Source organism: Cyprinodon tularosa, unplaced genomic scaffold (genome assembly GCF_016077235.1).
Source record: "Cyprinodon tularosa strain WSP-4 unplaced genomic scaffold, ASM1607723v1 ctg416, whole genome shotgun sequence".
NCBI classification, from domain to species: Eukaryota; Metazoa; Chordata; class Actinopteri; order Cyprinodontiformes; family Cyprinodontidae; genus Cyprinodon; species Cyprinodon tularosa.
Window position 1 is genome coordinate 650,001 of NW_024039137.1, and position 16,353 is coordinate 666,353.

Below are 16,353 nucleotides of genomic sequence, written 5' to 3' on the forward strand. Positions count from 1 at the left end.
GAATGAAGATAACCGTATATCCTGACAGTGAAACCGTCCCAGTTAGATAAACTACTTGTTCTGACACGCAACATACAGGTATTAAGAGGGTATAACAGACTCGCGCATCATTAATAAAAATAATCCTAACAACACGACAGAGTTTTTTGGTAAAATAGGTGAAAATCCATGCACAAGGTAGTATTCCAACAGTCCCTGAAGGTAACACTGTGTGCACACATGCTGTGAGCTGCTTGCCTCTTTGGTCTGCTCCCCTCAAAGCATTCCCTCCCTCCCACCCCCTCTGTTTGTCTGAGCAGCACACACTCAGGGTGACGCCTCATGGGGAACCGGCAGGTTGAAAACACGCCATGAATCATCAAGAGCCATAAAAACAGAAACGCCCCTGTAATGGCTCTCAATGCCCTTCTCCATCTCTCCATCCACTCTCTCCCTTTCTCTTATCTGCCTTTCTCACTTGTTTCTGGTGCCTCTGCCTCATTTGGCTGGCATGGCCTTAATGTGTTCAGACACATTTGACTGTGTTAGAAAAAGCGCACAGAACTGTTGCTGCTGCTCTGGAATCACTGGATTAACAGAGGATAAAAAGAGCGTTTCATTCTAGCTCAGTGGGTCAGATACAGAAGATGGAGATATGAGTTTTAACTGTGATCAAAGGGGATAAACTGCAGGAGTGTAGACAGCAAGGATAAAATAACTATATCCATGTGTGCAGAGGAAAATACCAGCAGCAGACACAATGTAGTGATAAAAGCAGTTTAATAAAAGAAGTTTAATGAAATCAAAATTTACAAAAAGATATAAACTCTCAATCATAAAAGTTTAAAAGCTTTGATTTACAAAATCTAATGAACAAGTCTTATCTTAGTAATAGCAAATTACATTTTTCAGATTATTTTCAAACAAATATTTTTACTGAAGTTAAGTTACATCTAAAGGTACTACAAAATACTGTGTTTTGCTTTTACAAAGTTGATGGGAAAATTTGTTCACATTGAGCCTTTGTATTTATTTTTCCAGATTGATTTATGACCCTTGGGGTTCTCCCATCGACTGAAGGGCACAATTAGTCTCAGACGTCAGAATCAGAAGGAGAATCCTTTTCGTCATCCTGCAGAGAAATGAGAATATTGTGCAAAAAAATTAGTCAAAAGGAGTTGATTCCATTCATGTTCCTGCCACAAACAGTTTTAATTTGAGTGGATCAGTTTATTTTCTTCCAAGATTATCTTCCTACTCTGAATTTCTCCATTTCCCTTAAGATCCTAGGTCTTTGTCTTCAGCTTACCACCCATTGAGCCTGTAGGATTGTATCATGGTTGGTTGATTTTGTGACTAGTGTGGCATTTCTGCATAACCTTGACCTTGTGTTTTGGATATTTATTTTTCTCAAAGGCTTAGTGATAATCTATTTCCATTTTCTCTTCCAGTCCATTTGGTATTCAATTAAAAGGCCTTCTTGCTTTTAAGAAAAATTATAATGCTTTTTCTTTTTATTTGCTTTTGCTTTTTATATATTAAAAACCTTTGTAGGTAGAAATTAATAAAGAGTTGTTGTAATTTCTAAGTCAATGGTCTGCAGCCTGTTGCTCTGGAGCTGCAAATGTTTCATAGGACCCTCCACAATGGCTCTTAATAGTGACTAACAATGATAAGGAGCCAACTAAAGGTTTTGAATACAGTAAATTAACTAATACAATTCCTACAAGCTTTAACAGTTTTTAAAGACATAAAAAGAATTTTATTTAATTTTCATAACAGAATTACTTTAAAGAATATGTTTCCAGATCTATATTTCTTGTCATTCGCTTATAATGTAAATAATCTGTTTATTTTTTTAACCTATATCTCATAGAATAAAATCCAAATGCATCCTCTTTAGGAAACTGCTATGTTTTGTACTTATTTAGTGATAAAATTAACTTAAAAAATAATACTTAAAAAATAATAATAATAAATAATTGTGTTTTATTTAAGGTCATGGGGTATTTGTGGCTTTAAACCATTTTTATTTAGCTGGGTTTGGGGTAAAATGGCTCTTTTGTTTTGAAAGGTCGCAGACCCCTGCTCTAGGTATTTTAAAGAATTCATAATTGAACATATTTAGCTATTTGTAGGTAAAACATGTCAACAGCATCATATAACCACTTAATAACTGCCATCTTAAATGTGAGCCTCACCTAGAGTGTTTACTGTAAAAAAGCTCCCTCTGACTCTTGACTGACCAAATCACTTACTTGCACTTTAGCATGTTAAATAATCTCTGCGCTTTTAGCTTCGTGATGGTAGAAGAAAAAGCACATTCTCCTTGTGTTCTAATCTGTTTTTACTTGTGTTATACATAAATAAACATATATTTTTAGGCATTAGAAGAAAGATTTGGTTTCAATACATGTAGTGTAGACCAGATTTCAGCTTAACATTAGATAAAAATGTATTTAAAAGACTAAAAATGTGGATACTGCAGTTACAACATGCACAGCAGAGATTTGTGTGAGTTGGCTCACCGTGTAGATAGGATTCTGGAAAGACTTGGAACTCTCATCCACCGTAGGTTTGATTTGCTGATGAAAAGAAAAAAATCAAGTCTTTTATGCACAAAGAATTTACAATGACTGTTATGATCTTATGAAATGACAAAATTTTGACACATACCTCCATGGCTACCTGTGAGCTTGATGGAACAACATCCTCTGGGGAATGGATAACGACCCCCTGTCAAAAAAAAACACACAGGTACATGTAAGTGCCTGAATCTGAGCAAACAATATGATGTTCTGAGTTTCAAATCCAGAAACACCAACTTCAGAAATCTGCATTATTTTTTTGTTTCAATTGCTCAACAAACCAACCTTAGGAGAACTGCTGGACCAAGATGAACTTTTTGTGGTGTCGTTTGCAGCCTGATCGCCCTCCCCATACAGCGGGTTTACAATGTTCGGCTGAGAAGGGAAAAACATTAAACATTTACCATAACATTTAAACCTTTTCTTTTATATGCACATGTTTTTTTTTACAGTCAGGAACATGAATTTATTTTATGAAATTATTTTCAACAAAAAAAACCTAATTAAAAACACCAGAAAAAATTGTTTTAATAATATATCTTTACAAATCTCCTTTGTAGGAGGTTGCAAGGAGAAATATCTGGTGATTTTTTTCCACCTGAACAAGATGAGGTGTGAGTAGAATAAATATAGAAAACAGATCTTTGTTTATTGACCTTCTTTATACTGAAGGGGTGAGAGGTGGGCGTCGCCTTGCTGTTAGAGTCAAGCTGTCCTTCAGCTTCGTACCCGGGGTTCTCGAAGTTCTTCACCTCAGTGTCAACCATGGACACAGAGATGGAGGAAACCTGCCAAGGCAGAAAATACACTCACGTATTAACACTGTTTATCAACCTAATTTAGAGACTGCAATAACAGATTGGTAGATGCTCTTTTTAAATTAACACCTAGTAAAAATGGGAACTCACTGTATCTAAATCCTGCCTCGATTCATTGCCCTCTGTAGTCTGTCCATTTTGGGAGGATCCCGTCCTGGAAATCATCAAGAAAAACAAAATGTCTCAAAGCTCTGATACAGTCAATGCATACCTAAAAAGCCTTTTAATCCCTTCCCCAAATCCTCAAAAAGCAGAGCTAAATCCAGAGTTAGCAGTGCCTCTGGCTGTGGTCTTATTTAGCAGTAATATTTGTTCCTTATGCATCTATCCTAAAGGATGAAACATTTCACTGCATCAACGTTTTTGCAGGATTTCATTTATTTCCATACCTAAAGCCTGAAAACTTGGGCATGGATGGCATACTGGGCATGCTGGGAAAGCTGCTCTGCAGCCTCTCCATAAGGACGGACTTCTTCCTGGAGGCGTAGACCAGACCTACCAGCAGGGCAACAATCAGCACCGTCACTCCAACGGCTATTCCAACTGCCAGGAAGGAACAGAAGATAAAATGAGTAGACACACAGAATGATGCATGTTAATAGAAAACTGAAGTATTTTCATTTTCCTTTTTATATGGAAAAGTAAACCAACCTGAGGATGCAACCAGGTGGTGTATGCTGGTCTGGCAGTAATCTCCCTTCCATGCTGGAGGACATCTGTGGAAGGAAAAAAAACAAAAACAAGTAGGAAAATACCTCCATAAAAAAAAAAAAAAAAAAAGACGTATCTGTTAAAATATACATTTACATGTTCACATATGTTACAGCAGCCCCCTATAGCTGGCATTTCCATGGGAAAAAAATTAAAAATCTCTTAAATAAATGAATATTCTAAAACAACAAAAACAATCAGTTTTGTTGATTCTCCTCAGTAAGAGGACAAACAGTTATTTTTAACTTTTCAGTCATCAATCTGGATACTGATATAAGTTCATTTGGGAAAGTTGCTGTTTCTTTAAAAGCCTTCTTTGCTTTTAAAAATCAACCCATCATGTGTATTATATTCTCTTTTCTTTTTTATAATTAGTAGAGCTTAAGAAAAATGGGGATTTGTGCCGCATAATACCTAGACATTATAAAATAGGAAGAAGAAATTAATAGATTACTCGATCTGATGCAAAAGTGTAAATAAATGATTTCTCTTCAAATTTCTTTGCTGGTGTGATCATTTGACTTGGAGGAAAGGGCTGTAAAACTGAATCCAATTTCTTACTTGCACAGAGCTATGTTGTCATCAAAGTAGCACGTTCCTCCATTTTGACACTGGCATGGTGGTGGCATGGTGGGGGGTGGTTCAAACCCTAAAAAAAATCATGGAAATACCGAATAATTATTAAAAGCCCTGAATGGGATACTAATAATACAGCGTAAAATAGTTTTTCAATATTCCCATTGAATCTAATTTGATGGTCATCCTCAATGTTGTATGTGCATTGCTGCCTTTGTGTCATCAGATAAACAAAGCTTAAAAGGTTGGTTTCTTACCAGCGTCGCATTCTGTGTTGCTGCCACTGATAAAGCTTGTGCCTTCAGGACAGGCGCAGGTGTATCCTCCCGGCCGGAGCAGGCACAGGTGACTGCAGGTTCCTTTGCATGGATTCTTTACTGCATGAGCAAGAGTGCAAGAGTGTTTATAACTGTAAAATAATTATATCTATCTATCTATCTATCTATCTATCTATCTATCTATCTATCTATCTATCTATCTATCTATCTATCTATCTATCTATCTATATATATATGCATGCAACAAACGCACACGCACATATAAAACAACATATTATTAAAAAAAAAAATGTACCAGCGGTCTACATACAGAGTGTAAATCTTTATAAAATTAAGCATATCATACCCTTATTTTCTCAATAACACCTAACAATGTGTTCTTTAAGAAGTGATGTGTAAATGTCGCGCTTACTGGCCATGGAGTTGTATCTCTGCTGCTGGTACACAGAGATCTGCGTCAGCCAGGGTCCAGCAGTGAACAGTTTCACTTTGTCTCCACGGCCGAACTTGTCCTGCCGAAATACCTCACCTTTCTCCTCAGTGCTCCAATACACGTGGTCCTCAAATACGCACACGCTAAACGGGTTTCTCACATCTACGCAACACACAAAAACAGGTATTTGATTTAATAGGAGATTAAGCCACAGATGTATAGTAAACTCTGATACTTTCCACCTTTTTACACTGGGCAATCAAAAACTTCCCTGTTTTCTTTTTTGGGAATTTATACAATAAACCTACAGGATATAGTGAGTAATAACATTGGGAAAGGGGAAAAAACATGGTTGTTAATCTTTTTAATAAGAAACAAACATTACAGTAAAATCTATTGTTTGCAGCATTATGCTTTTCTTAGACGGAGTTAAAAACAAAGCTTGAGGTAATATGTTAGAAGCTGCAAAGCTCTTGAGACCTGGGTAAGGTAAATATGTCCAGAACTATCAGTGCATAGTTTAGATCAAACATAATAATTTGCTATGTCAATTAACTCTGTCAAAGTGCAGGCAAAACCCCAATGAAAAGTTTGTAGTCATACTTGGAAAATAGCGTTGATAAATATACCCCTGAAAATATTGCAGCATTAATTGCATCAAATGATTTTTATAAAATTAAATACAAGCACTGACTGTATATGAACAATGCACTTTTCAGATGTTTGATTATTAAAGAGTTCAAATATTTACAGGGTTTCATTACCTCCACCAAAGAGGTTATATTTTTAGGAGAGTTTGTATGTGTGTCTGTCTGTCTATGTGCAGGATTGTAACGAAATAAAACAATCCATAAATTTTTGCTGATGATCCAGTTCTTACTCTGATACATATATTTTCAAAAGATTCTCTAACATTGTGAGATATTTGGCAGATCATGCAGTTCCCCACTAAATCAGAGGGTGGCAGCAGTGAGTATTGACAGCCTCAGCATCCGACTGAAAAATTCGGGAGGTTTTTTTTATTGAAGACAAAAACACGAGAAAATGGAACGCTGGTGGTTTGTTAGCAGGATTGATTGAAAACCTATGAATGGATTTTATGAAAATTATTTACCAGAGCTGTTCCTCATACAAAGGAACAATTCGTTAAAATATGGTAATGTTCCAGATTATGCTGCAGATTTAGCTATAGGTGTAAAAGTAAAAATTTGGTGCAGAATTTGTTGCTTAGCAGAGGTCTGCGCTCCCCAAGTGCTTTTCTAGATACCTATTTTCTCTGGGCTTGACATGAATGCAACACCTTTTTAACTGAGTAATACTTTGATACAATGTGTTCCCTCTTTAATGATCCCCTTCCTGTTCCTCACCTATAAACACCACTGTTCTACGTTGCTCCCCTGAAGGCAGAATAGATTCGATGTGGCTTTCCTTGGAGTCCGACCAGTAAATTCTGTCTCCGTTGGTGAAGTCGATGGCCAGGCCAGTGGGCCAGCCCAGCCCATCGCCAACTAGAACTTTTCTCTCCTGTCCATCCAACCATGAACACTCAATCTTTGCTGCATCCCCTCTGTCTGCCCAGTACAGCATCCTGCAAATTAACAGAAGTAATTAGAAATATAACTCTTACATGTTTTTTTTGAGGGGGGGGGGTTTCTCTTCTAAAAGTGAAATAAGCTAGACAAAAGCCCTTTTTCCACCTTACCCAAGTCTAGGGTTGACTGCCACAGCTGATGGGTACCCTAGATCCGTCTTAACAAGATGCTTCCTGTAGCGTCCATCCAACATGGCCACTTCTAACCTTTTCAGTCTAGAATCTGCCCAATAAAGGTTTCTAGGAGGTAATAAAAACTTCATATTAGTGGACATTCCAGTTTGGTGATTCTGCTTTTTTACGAACAAACTTCTCTACTATTACGGCCCCACTCACCTGCCCACCCAGTCCACAGCGATGCCATCTGGTGATGTGATGTATTTGATACCAAGGTCCACAGCAGTAGCGATATTATTACTGCCATCATCAACTGAGGGAATGTATGCTCTCTTAATGGCACCGGCCTCAGCATCCTTACCAGCAACAGTAAAGTACACCATGCCTGAAAAGGACCAAATAAAGGGATGTAAAAGTTACTGTATCACTTTATACAATATAAATCATCCCAGCATCTTACTGAATCCAGTGTTGTTGTGGTCCCAGTCATAGTCCAGCGCCATGATGCGATCCTCCTCTTCCAGGAAGTCGTGGTAGGTTTCCAACTGCAGGTTGAATCTCCTGATCCGAATTGTCTCAGGAAGCAGCAGCAGAGGAGCGGCCCCTAAGGACGGAACAAATAGTTACACATTTTAACAAAGATTTACCACAACGACATGAAAATGAAGCCATAGCTTCATTTCTATTTGATGGATAATATGCTTTTAGGAATAATATAGCTTTAGAGGAGTGATGTCCTTAGAGAATCAACAAGGGCAAGAGCAAGTCTTAAATGTTTTACCAGCTCAGCAAAATCAAATCAAATGGATCAATAGAGAAAATGCACAACACCGGTTCCTGAGGAATAGATGCATCTAGCAGTGAGGACTGTCACTTTAAATCCTTCTTGAGTTGTTTCTTTATCAAATTATTTAATGAATTAAGGATGCTTTAGGCAAGAAAAACATTGTTCTCACCATCAGCTTCACACATGTTGCCATCCCCCACTTTCCTGTAGCCAGATGCACACTCGCAGTCATAGCCACCTTTAGTGTTCTTACAGATCTGAGGACAGGTGCCATACTCCTTACACTCATCAATGTCTGCAAGAGATGGAAGAAGATACCAGTTCTAAGAACTACTGGGCAGTTTTAATCCACTGGCTATTTCAATGGGAGCTTATGGCGGGCCTGTGTGTACCGAGGCAGTTGTAGGTGCTGTCTGGGTCCACTTCATATCCCGGCCTGCAGGTGCAGATGAAGCCAGTGCCGTTCAGGTTGGTACACTCGTGTTGACACAGCTTCTCATCACAGTTTCGGTCTTGGCCAAAATCTAAATTCAAAGTTTTTGAAGACAAAAAAATAAAACAACAAAGCAGAAAAATATTAGAGAACACAAAGAGACAAAATACATGTAAAGAAAAAACATAACTTTGGATCATCTAAAGGACAGGAATTCTATAAATTCATCAATTTACCAAAACATCTTTGTAAATATATATATAAAACAAAAAATAAGAAAATATTGTTTAAATAAACTCAGTACAGAACATTAGATATTATGATAATTCTTTTTAAAATATATTCTGTATTTTGTAAGTAAGGTGCGATTAGGTTGTTTACTTATATCTAAAGTGTAAATTTCAAAGTGTAAATATCTACAAACTCTAGTAAAATCTGTACACCTACTGTCAACTGGGTAATTTCATGAAAAAAAAAATCTATTTGAAAGAGTATTTAAATAACACCAATATCATGTGTGAAGGTAAAGTTCAAACTTCTAAAGTTGTCATTCATTGTCATTTAATATAATTTTACCTTAAAAAGCGTCAAAAGGTAATTTTCTACTTTCATCTCAGATTCCATCTCAAATGACACATTATACTGTCCTTCAGTCTAGAAATCAAGCATAAACGAACTCTAGATCTCGCTGGAGTATTATAAAGTTATTCTCAACTATCAAATCAGCTGATCTCTAGTATGCACCATAGTTACCTGAAACACTTATTAGAAATTATTAATTTGATTTTAAAAGACATATTGTTTCCAAATAAATCAAACATGGTTTTGAAAGCTTACCCAATAATAACAAATTCTGAGTAAGTTTGGCCAGTGCTATAATTGCAACACCAAATAACAAATACAAAGCTATTTGTAAAGGAACAGTCCAATTACTAATATAGGCTAGTCATTAAGTATCTCATATATGCTCAATTTTAATTATTTAGGGCCTAAAAACTCCCACTTTTCTTTTGTTTTCCCCAAAAACAGAAGGTAGAATGACTCCATTGGTTTCATAAACGCTTGTGTTACTCACTGCAGCCCATTTCATCTGTCCGGTCGCCACAGTTGTCATTGTGGTCACAAACGTAGGGCAGGGCCACACAGTGTCCATTGGTACATTTGAATTCTTCCAGTGTACAAGGAGGCAGGGTGGGCTCCCGGCCTGTAAAGGAAACACAATGATTTATTAACTGAGTGGTTCTAATAAACCAGTTTGAGAAAACATCACACATCACAGCTAAGATGAAATTTCTGCTCTGCTCCGTCACTCTGCAGCTAAAACACGGTGCCAAAGAGTAAGAGGCTATAGAAACAATGCTTCAACATATATCAGCCAAGAGCCACTCAGCCAAAAGTGTGGTTCCGTACTTTAATATTACATGATGAACACACATATGTATATCTTCCATGATATAAACAGTGCCAGTGTCCATTCTGCCCCTAATGATATAATCTTCTCTAAGAATAATTTGATAGACGTTTAAGCCGATTCTGAAACGTTTTCATGAAGTGAACTACTTCCTCATCATCTGGATGTTTGAAGCTGTGTGACCTGTGCGGTCACTGATTTTAACATTGGGATTTACCGTTTCACTGACCTCAGTTCAGAAGAGGTCAGAGCATTAGTGGGGTTTAGACTAATGCTTGGCAATCTCAGAAACTTATCACAAATCTGATTATGGCCACATTTAAAAGAGAAAACAAAGGGGCAACAATAGTCCTGCATGATGCACTTAACCTGATTTTATAGTTTCCAGATGTGTCATTCTATGTTTTCTCTTAGGTTTTATATTGATGTGCATGGGGAGCTAAGGGTTTAAGTATGCATTTTGTGTCCTGTGTATTTGGGAGTCATACAGAGGTCTTCCTTTTCATCGCTGCCGTCTCCACAGTCATCCTTCATATTGCACATCAGGCCCGCGTAGATGCAGTAGCCGTTTTCACAGCGGAACTTTGTGGGCATCTCACAGGTGACGTTCACTGAAATGAAAAACAGTTTAAATCCAAAGTTTGACCAGTTTTATCTAAAGAAAATGTGTGTACAAGTTTAAAGCTAAAAAAAATCCATATGGATCATCATTACCATGTCTGAAATTTAAAAAAATCTTGTGGGAAAAAAAAAGCGTGAACTGATGGGGTGTCCAGCTTGAAAGAGTGTTTATTAGGGTCAAGATTGCTATGATAATTGGTTCAATGAGTAAAAGGTCAAGCAACCTAACAAACAAGCAAACCTACCTATGAATTTAGAAGCACTTGTGACAAAATCCAATCTAAAAAACTCTTAATTCCAGTACCATTCAGGGGAGTTTAGTTTTTCTAATAAACAAAATCCCTGTCTCTCACTTACTGTGTTAAAATACTTTTATTGGCATGCCATAATGTGCCTTTATTCGTTAAATAGACCCCAATGGAGGCAGCAGTGGGTATCACTTTTTTTTTTTTTTTTTACATTAAATCAGTTTCAAGACGTTACCATGGTTACCCAGAATAGTCCCTTTCAAAAGTTGCTTTAATCCACCCACTGTGACACCAATGAATCGATAAGACTATTAGTCAACAGTAAGTCTTCTTTCCTCAACATGTCACCTAAGTCAAACTACTGATCTAAGATTTTTTTTTTTTGTTAATTTAGCTTGGCACAAGTTGTTGTTACCACTACCAACATTTGTTTTTTATGTTGACAATAATCAGCCAAAGATCTATTTGACGTATCCTATTCTATTTAAAAGGCATTTTTGTATAAACAAACAAAAAAAATTGATTGATGACTTTAACGATTCAGATTATGTTGAGAGAGAAGTGGGATATAGAATGATATATTTCTGCTTTAAAGAAGAAAGGAAACATTTGCAAAGATTTATTTAGCTTTGATAGTTTGGGGAGTTTTTTGTTTTCTAGCTCTACAATTTCAAATCATTTGACCTTTCCAATATAAGACAGGTAACCTTAAAAATCAAATGAATGAAATAAAACTTAATAAAAAAAATATCAGAGATCATAAAAAGGTGATTTTTCTCACAGCAAAGACTGAGAACTTCATCAGAGCGATCTCCACAGTCGTCGACTCCATCGCACACCCAGCTCTGGCTCACACACAGCGTGTTGGCGCACTGGAACTGCAGCGGAGGACACCAACGGCCGTCTGGGAAACGAGTAGCTGGTGGGGTCGGGGAATCAAAGAATCACTTTAAAGCAAATAATTTACATATAAACAGAAACATTTATTCAATATTATGTTGAAAATTAAAATACTAATGATGAAATGATTGAACTTCAATGAATCACTTAAATATATTGTTGTTATTTGGCTATAATGAAAAATAAATGTATAATGTAAATAATTGACAGCCCTGAAGTGTAGAGACACATTTTAAATTATATGTTCCATTGTGAAATGAAAATATTTTATTCAAGATGTCTGTGAACTTATTTACTACTGTTGATAGTTAATTAACAGTCATTTGAAGTGGTGTTCAGTTCCGGGTTTGTGTTTTTTATTTAATCATAGAGAAGTAAACTGTTACATTTAACGACAAAAAATATATTTTTTTAACTTATTGATCAGGACTGATGATTTTGTCTTTATAAATTCAGATTAAAATAAAGGACATTAAGTCAATATGGCAGCCTTGCAGGTTGTCGACAGTTTTGATGTTTACTCACGACAGGTTGTCTCATCAGTCAGATCCAGACAGTCAGGCCGGCCATCACACTGCAGAGCGGAGGGGATGCAGTGACCAGAGTCACACTGGAAAAAGCCTGGGTTACATGTCAGCAGCTCTGAAAGAAAGTGAAGCTCATATGAGGGTATCTGTGCATTTAGTGTTTCCAAATTGACTTTCAGGTCATCTAAGTACAACCTGAAAATACCCAAAAAGTTGTTATCTGTGTGTTTTACAAAACATAAAGGAGGCTGAAATTGTTTTTTGAATGCAAACAGGGTCATTGTTTTCTTTTGAAGGATATAAAAATCACACATCACTGTGCACTGTTAAATCAGGACTGGATTATCCCAAACTAAAAGCAGATGTTATCCATATTATTAATTCTATTTGTTGCAATAAAAGAATAAATTTTAACAGTTTGATTGGGATCTGAATCTAGGTTTAAACTGCAAAAAGTTATCTGTAGGCCAAAACGGTAAATTGTTATTTTATTCAGTTTTGAAATAATGTGTAATTGTTTTGTTTTTCATCAGTGAATAAAAAAACTCTGATTGGAGAAATGAACATGCTTTCATAATCCCAGACTGTTATGGTTTGTAATGTGTTTCACTTTAGTGCTCGTTATTATACTGTAATCAGTAATGATCCTAAGTTAGTTTCTTCTTAAATAATCCCTGTTCTTTGTTTCATAGTTTATTCTCTCTATATATTTTGGTTTATTTTCCTTATGTCTGTCCTTATTCTACACATCTTTAGTTGCCAAGCCTTCCCTCTGCACAGCCTCTTCTGTAATTAAGCTCATTCTACCCACCTGTGCCTGATAATTGCCTTGATCTCCTTCACCTGGGTCTCCATAGCTTCTCCTCACTTCCCCTCTGTAATAAGCCTGCTGGCTGTCAGTATCCTTTACTGATCCCTTCTGCTGATTTCATGCTAGAGCCTTTGGCTGCGGGGGAACGTTGGTCGTTTGGTGCATGGCGCGTGTTTTGAAGCTGCTCTGCTTGTGGAGAAATGTCCTGGGCCGTGAGTAGTGAGGAAACAGGAAGCGATTCTTGTGGGATGGAAGAGGGAAATAGTGACAATGAAGGTTGGAAGATAGCAGCATCAAAAAATGAGAAAAAGCGGAAAAAACAGAGATCAGTTAAAGGGGAATCTAGTTCAGAACAATCCAGTGATGATCAATCCATACATTCCACAGCACAACAAAATGAATTCAAAGTCATATTCAAAGTCGTTAATCAGGCAGACTCTTTTACAAACTGGAATCCGGTTCACTTAACAAAAACCATCAATAAACTTGTTGGAGAAGTCAGAGGTGCCAGAATTCTGTACAGTGGAGACCTGCTAATTAACTGCAGAGACAGCGCCCAGCAAGGCAAAGCAATACGTATTAACAAAATTGACGGGATAAGAGTTCAGTGCAGCCTAATGGAGAACAAAAAGATCAGCAGGGGAGTCATTGGAGGAGTTCCTCTGAAAATTTCTGAAAAAGAGATTCTGGAAAACATAAGCGGTGCAAAAGTAAAAGAAGTAAAACGGTTAAAAACAACAAGAAACGGAGAAAGATCTGACAGTTTATCTGTACTAATTAAATTCGAGGAAGAGCAATTACCAAGCAAAGTATTCATCGGTTACATCAGTTACAATGTCAAAATCTACAATCCACCACCATTGAGATGTTTCAAATGTCAAAAATTCGGACACATTGCAGCAGTTTGTAAAGGGAAACAGAGGTGTGGAAGGTGTGCAGGAGAACATGAATATGGTAAATGTGGAAAAGAAGCTAAAATAAAATGCTGTAATTGTGGTGGAGAACATACTGCTGCTTATCGCGGCTGTGAAGCAAGCAAAAGGTCTGAAGAAATAAAAAAAATGAAATTTGAGCTTGGAATAACTTATGCTGAAGCTGCAAAAAGGATCCCATCTCAGTCAGAAAAACCCAAACCTACAGTTCAACACACGGCAAATTTCAAACCTCTAGAGAAATCTCCAAAAATTGATGAAGACTCACTAATTGTTAAAAAGACAAATTTTGTTCTTTTCATGGTGGAAGTGATTAATTGTACTGCTCAGACGACAAAAAAAACAGAAAAAATCAAAATAATAGTGAAGGCTGCAGAAAAATATCTGGATGTTAAAGATATGAACTGGGAGATGGTTGGAAGCATGATGGAAAGACCAATGGGACCATCAGAAACTGGCAGAGGTACGATGACCTAGAGTAAATTAAAATTATACGGGCAAATGTAATTTAGTATAATTTAGTATTATGTGGGTTTAAGTTACACAGGTTATTTTATTGTATTTTTTTTTTTTTTTTTTTTTTTTTTTTGGGGGGGGTGAATCGTTTCCTGTTTCCTTGCTTTACTCCATATCAGTTGGTGGCGGTAATGCACATTTCACAAGTTTGCCAACCGCCATAAAATCTCATAAGAAGAAGAAGAAGATTTCATGCTATCTGTTTCTTTGTTATCCTCCTGCCACCTTATTTACATCCTTCTGAAGGAATTGGTTTTCTTATTTTTTTCCACTATTAATGTTTTCTATCAGATTTCTGTTTGGTCCTGCAGCTCATTTTGATAACATGAGAAAAATATAATTTTAGTGGAAAAAATCCAAGACATATTTTTTACAATTATAACCAGTAAAGAAAAGAATAAGCTGTAGAGTCTGGATAGAGGCCTTCTTCAAGTCCAACTCTTTCCACACCTGAATAAAAGACTTTACAGGAGCTCTGTTAAATGTAAAGCTAAAAAGCAGTGAATTTTAGAGTACTGTACACTCACCACAGTCTCGTTCATCGGAGTTGTCCCCGCAGTCGTTCTGATGGTCGCAACGCCAGATTCCAGGGATGCACTGAGCGTTGTCGCATCGAAACTCGCTCTCAGTGCAAGGTCTTGGCTCTGGAAAAATCATAACAAATTTATCTGCAGCCAAAAAATGCGGATATAACAGAGCAGCTTATTCATACTGAGTAAAACTGGAAAGAAAAACAGACAGAAAACTGATAAAAAAAAAGACAATCATAAATCTTAAACAGATTTAAAGAAAAAAAAAACAGGGCGACATGTTTTGTAGCTGTTTAAACAAGGTATGAGTAAAGAGATGAAGAATCCAAGACTTACCACAGTCTTTCTCATCTGATCCATCGCCACAGTCGTTGTTGCCGTCACACTTCCATCGAATGGGAACGCAGCGATGGTTGTCACAGCGGAAATCTCCCAGAGGGTCACAGGTCACCTCCTCTGTTTGGGTGTTTAACTCACGGTCAGTGTGTAAAATGACTACAGTGGGATATCAGTATTGACCGCGCAGCACTTTTGGTTAAATATTACAGTAAGTGTAAAACCCACATAACACTTCAGGGTAATAATGAATAAATAAAAATAAAGAACAAGGAATTTGTTTTTTCTCAAGGTTTTAAAGCTTAGATTTGATAAAGAACCCTATTCCTGATCTCAAACTCCACATAAGACATGATAAGAGATAAGAACTGACCACATCCCTCCTCATCACTGTTATCCAGACAGTCGTTTGTGCCATCACAGCGAGCCCACTGAGGAACACAGCGGTAATTTGTCTTGCAGGAGAACTCTGTATCTTCATCGCACTTGTAATCTGGACCCACTGAGAAAAGGCAGATAAATCACGGATTAGTTCTGAATCTGAAAAGACCGGTGAGACGGATTCTGATAAAAATGTACAATGACAAGAAAACTAAATAGCCCTACTATAGCCACTACAAAGCCTGCATCAGACCCAATACTTACTGCAGGTGTCATACGGCTCATCGGACCCGTCGCCACAATCATTCTGGGCGTCACACACGTAGCTCATAGGCACACAGCGGCCATTGGTACACTTAAACTCTCCTGGCTGGCAGGTCTTTTGAGCGCAGCTCTCTGGGTCCTCATCACTGCCGTCTGAGCAGTCATTTACTCCATCACAATGCCAGGATACAGGGATGCAGTTTTTGTTTTTACACTGGAATTGGTTAACTGCACATCGATGATCACCTACAGGAATAATAAACACAAAAGATAAACCAAGTTCTATGAATAATCCCAAACTAGATGATGCATTTAACTGTAACAGTTGTAAAATGGCCATACTGCAGAGAGCAGCATCCTCATCTGAGCCGTCAGGACAGTCTTGGTAGCCGTTGCAGATGACACCGGGGAAGGTACAGTTACCATCCTGACACTGGAACTGGCCAATTGGGCAGTATCGAGGTGGACAGGTCTGAGGTTCATCTGAGCCGTCGCCACAGTCCGACTGACCGTCACACTTCCACCATATGGGTACACATCTATCAACAGAAAAACACACAGAAAT

At 37.4% G+C, this 16,353-nt stretch overlaps 1 protein-coding gene across 1 annotated transcript in view; it reads right to left on the reverse strand.

The window, feature by feature from the left end:
• Positions 1-742: 742 nt before the first annotated feature.
• Positions 743-16,353, reverse strand: part of lrp2b (low density lipoprotein receptor-related protein 2b) — a 52,124-nt gene continuing 36,513 nt past the window's right edge. The window contains exons 56-81 of the mRNA XM_038298833.1: positions 16,131-16,327; positions 15,789-16,034; positions 15,517-15,645; positions 15,144-15,263; positions 14,805-14,921; positions 12,017-12,133; positions 11,373-11,510; positions 10,211-10,333; positions 9,387-9,515; positions 8,271-8,402; positions 8,048-8,173; positions 7,552-7,695; positions 7,311-7,476; positions 7,086-7,214; positions 6,751-6,971; positions 5,363-5,545; positions 4,930-5,049; positions 4,658-4,745; positions 4,037-4,101; positions 3,775-3,928; positions 3,476-3,539; positions 3,224-3,355; positions 2,853-2,942; positions 2,656-2,715; positions 2,508-2,564; positions 743-1,111 (exon numbers count right to left, since the gene is read on the reverse strand). Coding sequence (XP_038154761.1) covers positions 1,073-1,111; positions 2,508-2,564; positions 2,656-2,715; positions 2,853-2,942; positions 3,224-3,355; positions 3,476-3,539; positions 3,775-3,928; positions 4,037-4,101; positions 4,658-4,745; positions 4,930-5,049; positions 5,363-5,545; positions 6,751-6,971; positions 7,086-7,214; positions 7,311-7,476; positions 7,552-7,695; positions 8,048-8,173; positions 8,271-8,402; positions 9,387-9,515; positions 10,211-10,333; positions 11,373-11,510; positions 12,017-12,133; positions 14,805-14,921; positions 15,144-15,263; positions 15,517-15,645; positions 15,789-16,034; positions 16,131-16,327 — 3,286 coding nt within the window. The 3' untranslated portion in view covers positions 743-1,072. The remainder of the gene's footprint in view (positions 1,112-2,507; positions 2,565-2,655; positions 2,716-2,852; positions 2,943-3,223; positions 3,356-3,475; positions 3,540-3,774; positions 3,929-4,036; positions 4,102-4,657; positions 4,746-4,929; positions 5,050-5,362; positions 5,546-6,750; positions 6,972-7,085; positions 7,215-7,310; positions 7,477-7,551; positions 7,696-8,047; positions 8,174-8,270; positions 8,403-9,386; positions 9,516-10,210; positions 10,334-11,372; positions 11,511-12,016; positions 12,134-14,804; positions 14,922-15,143; positions 15,264-15,516; positions 15,646-15,788; positions 16,035-16,130; positions 16,328-16,353) is intronic.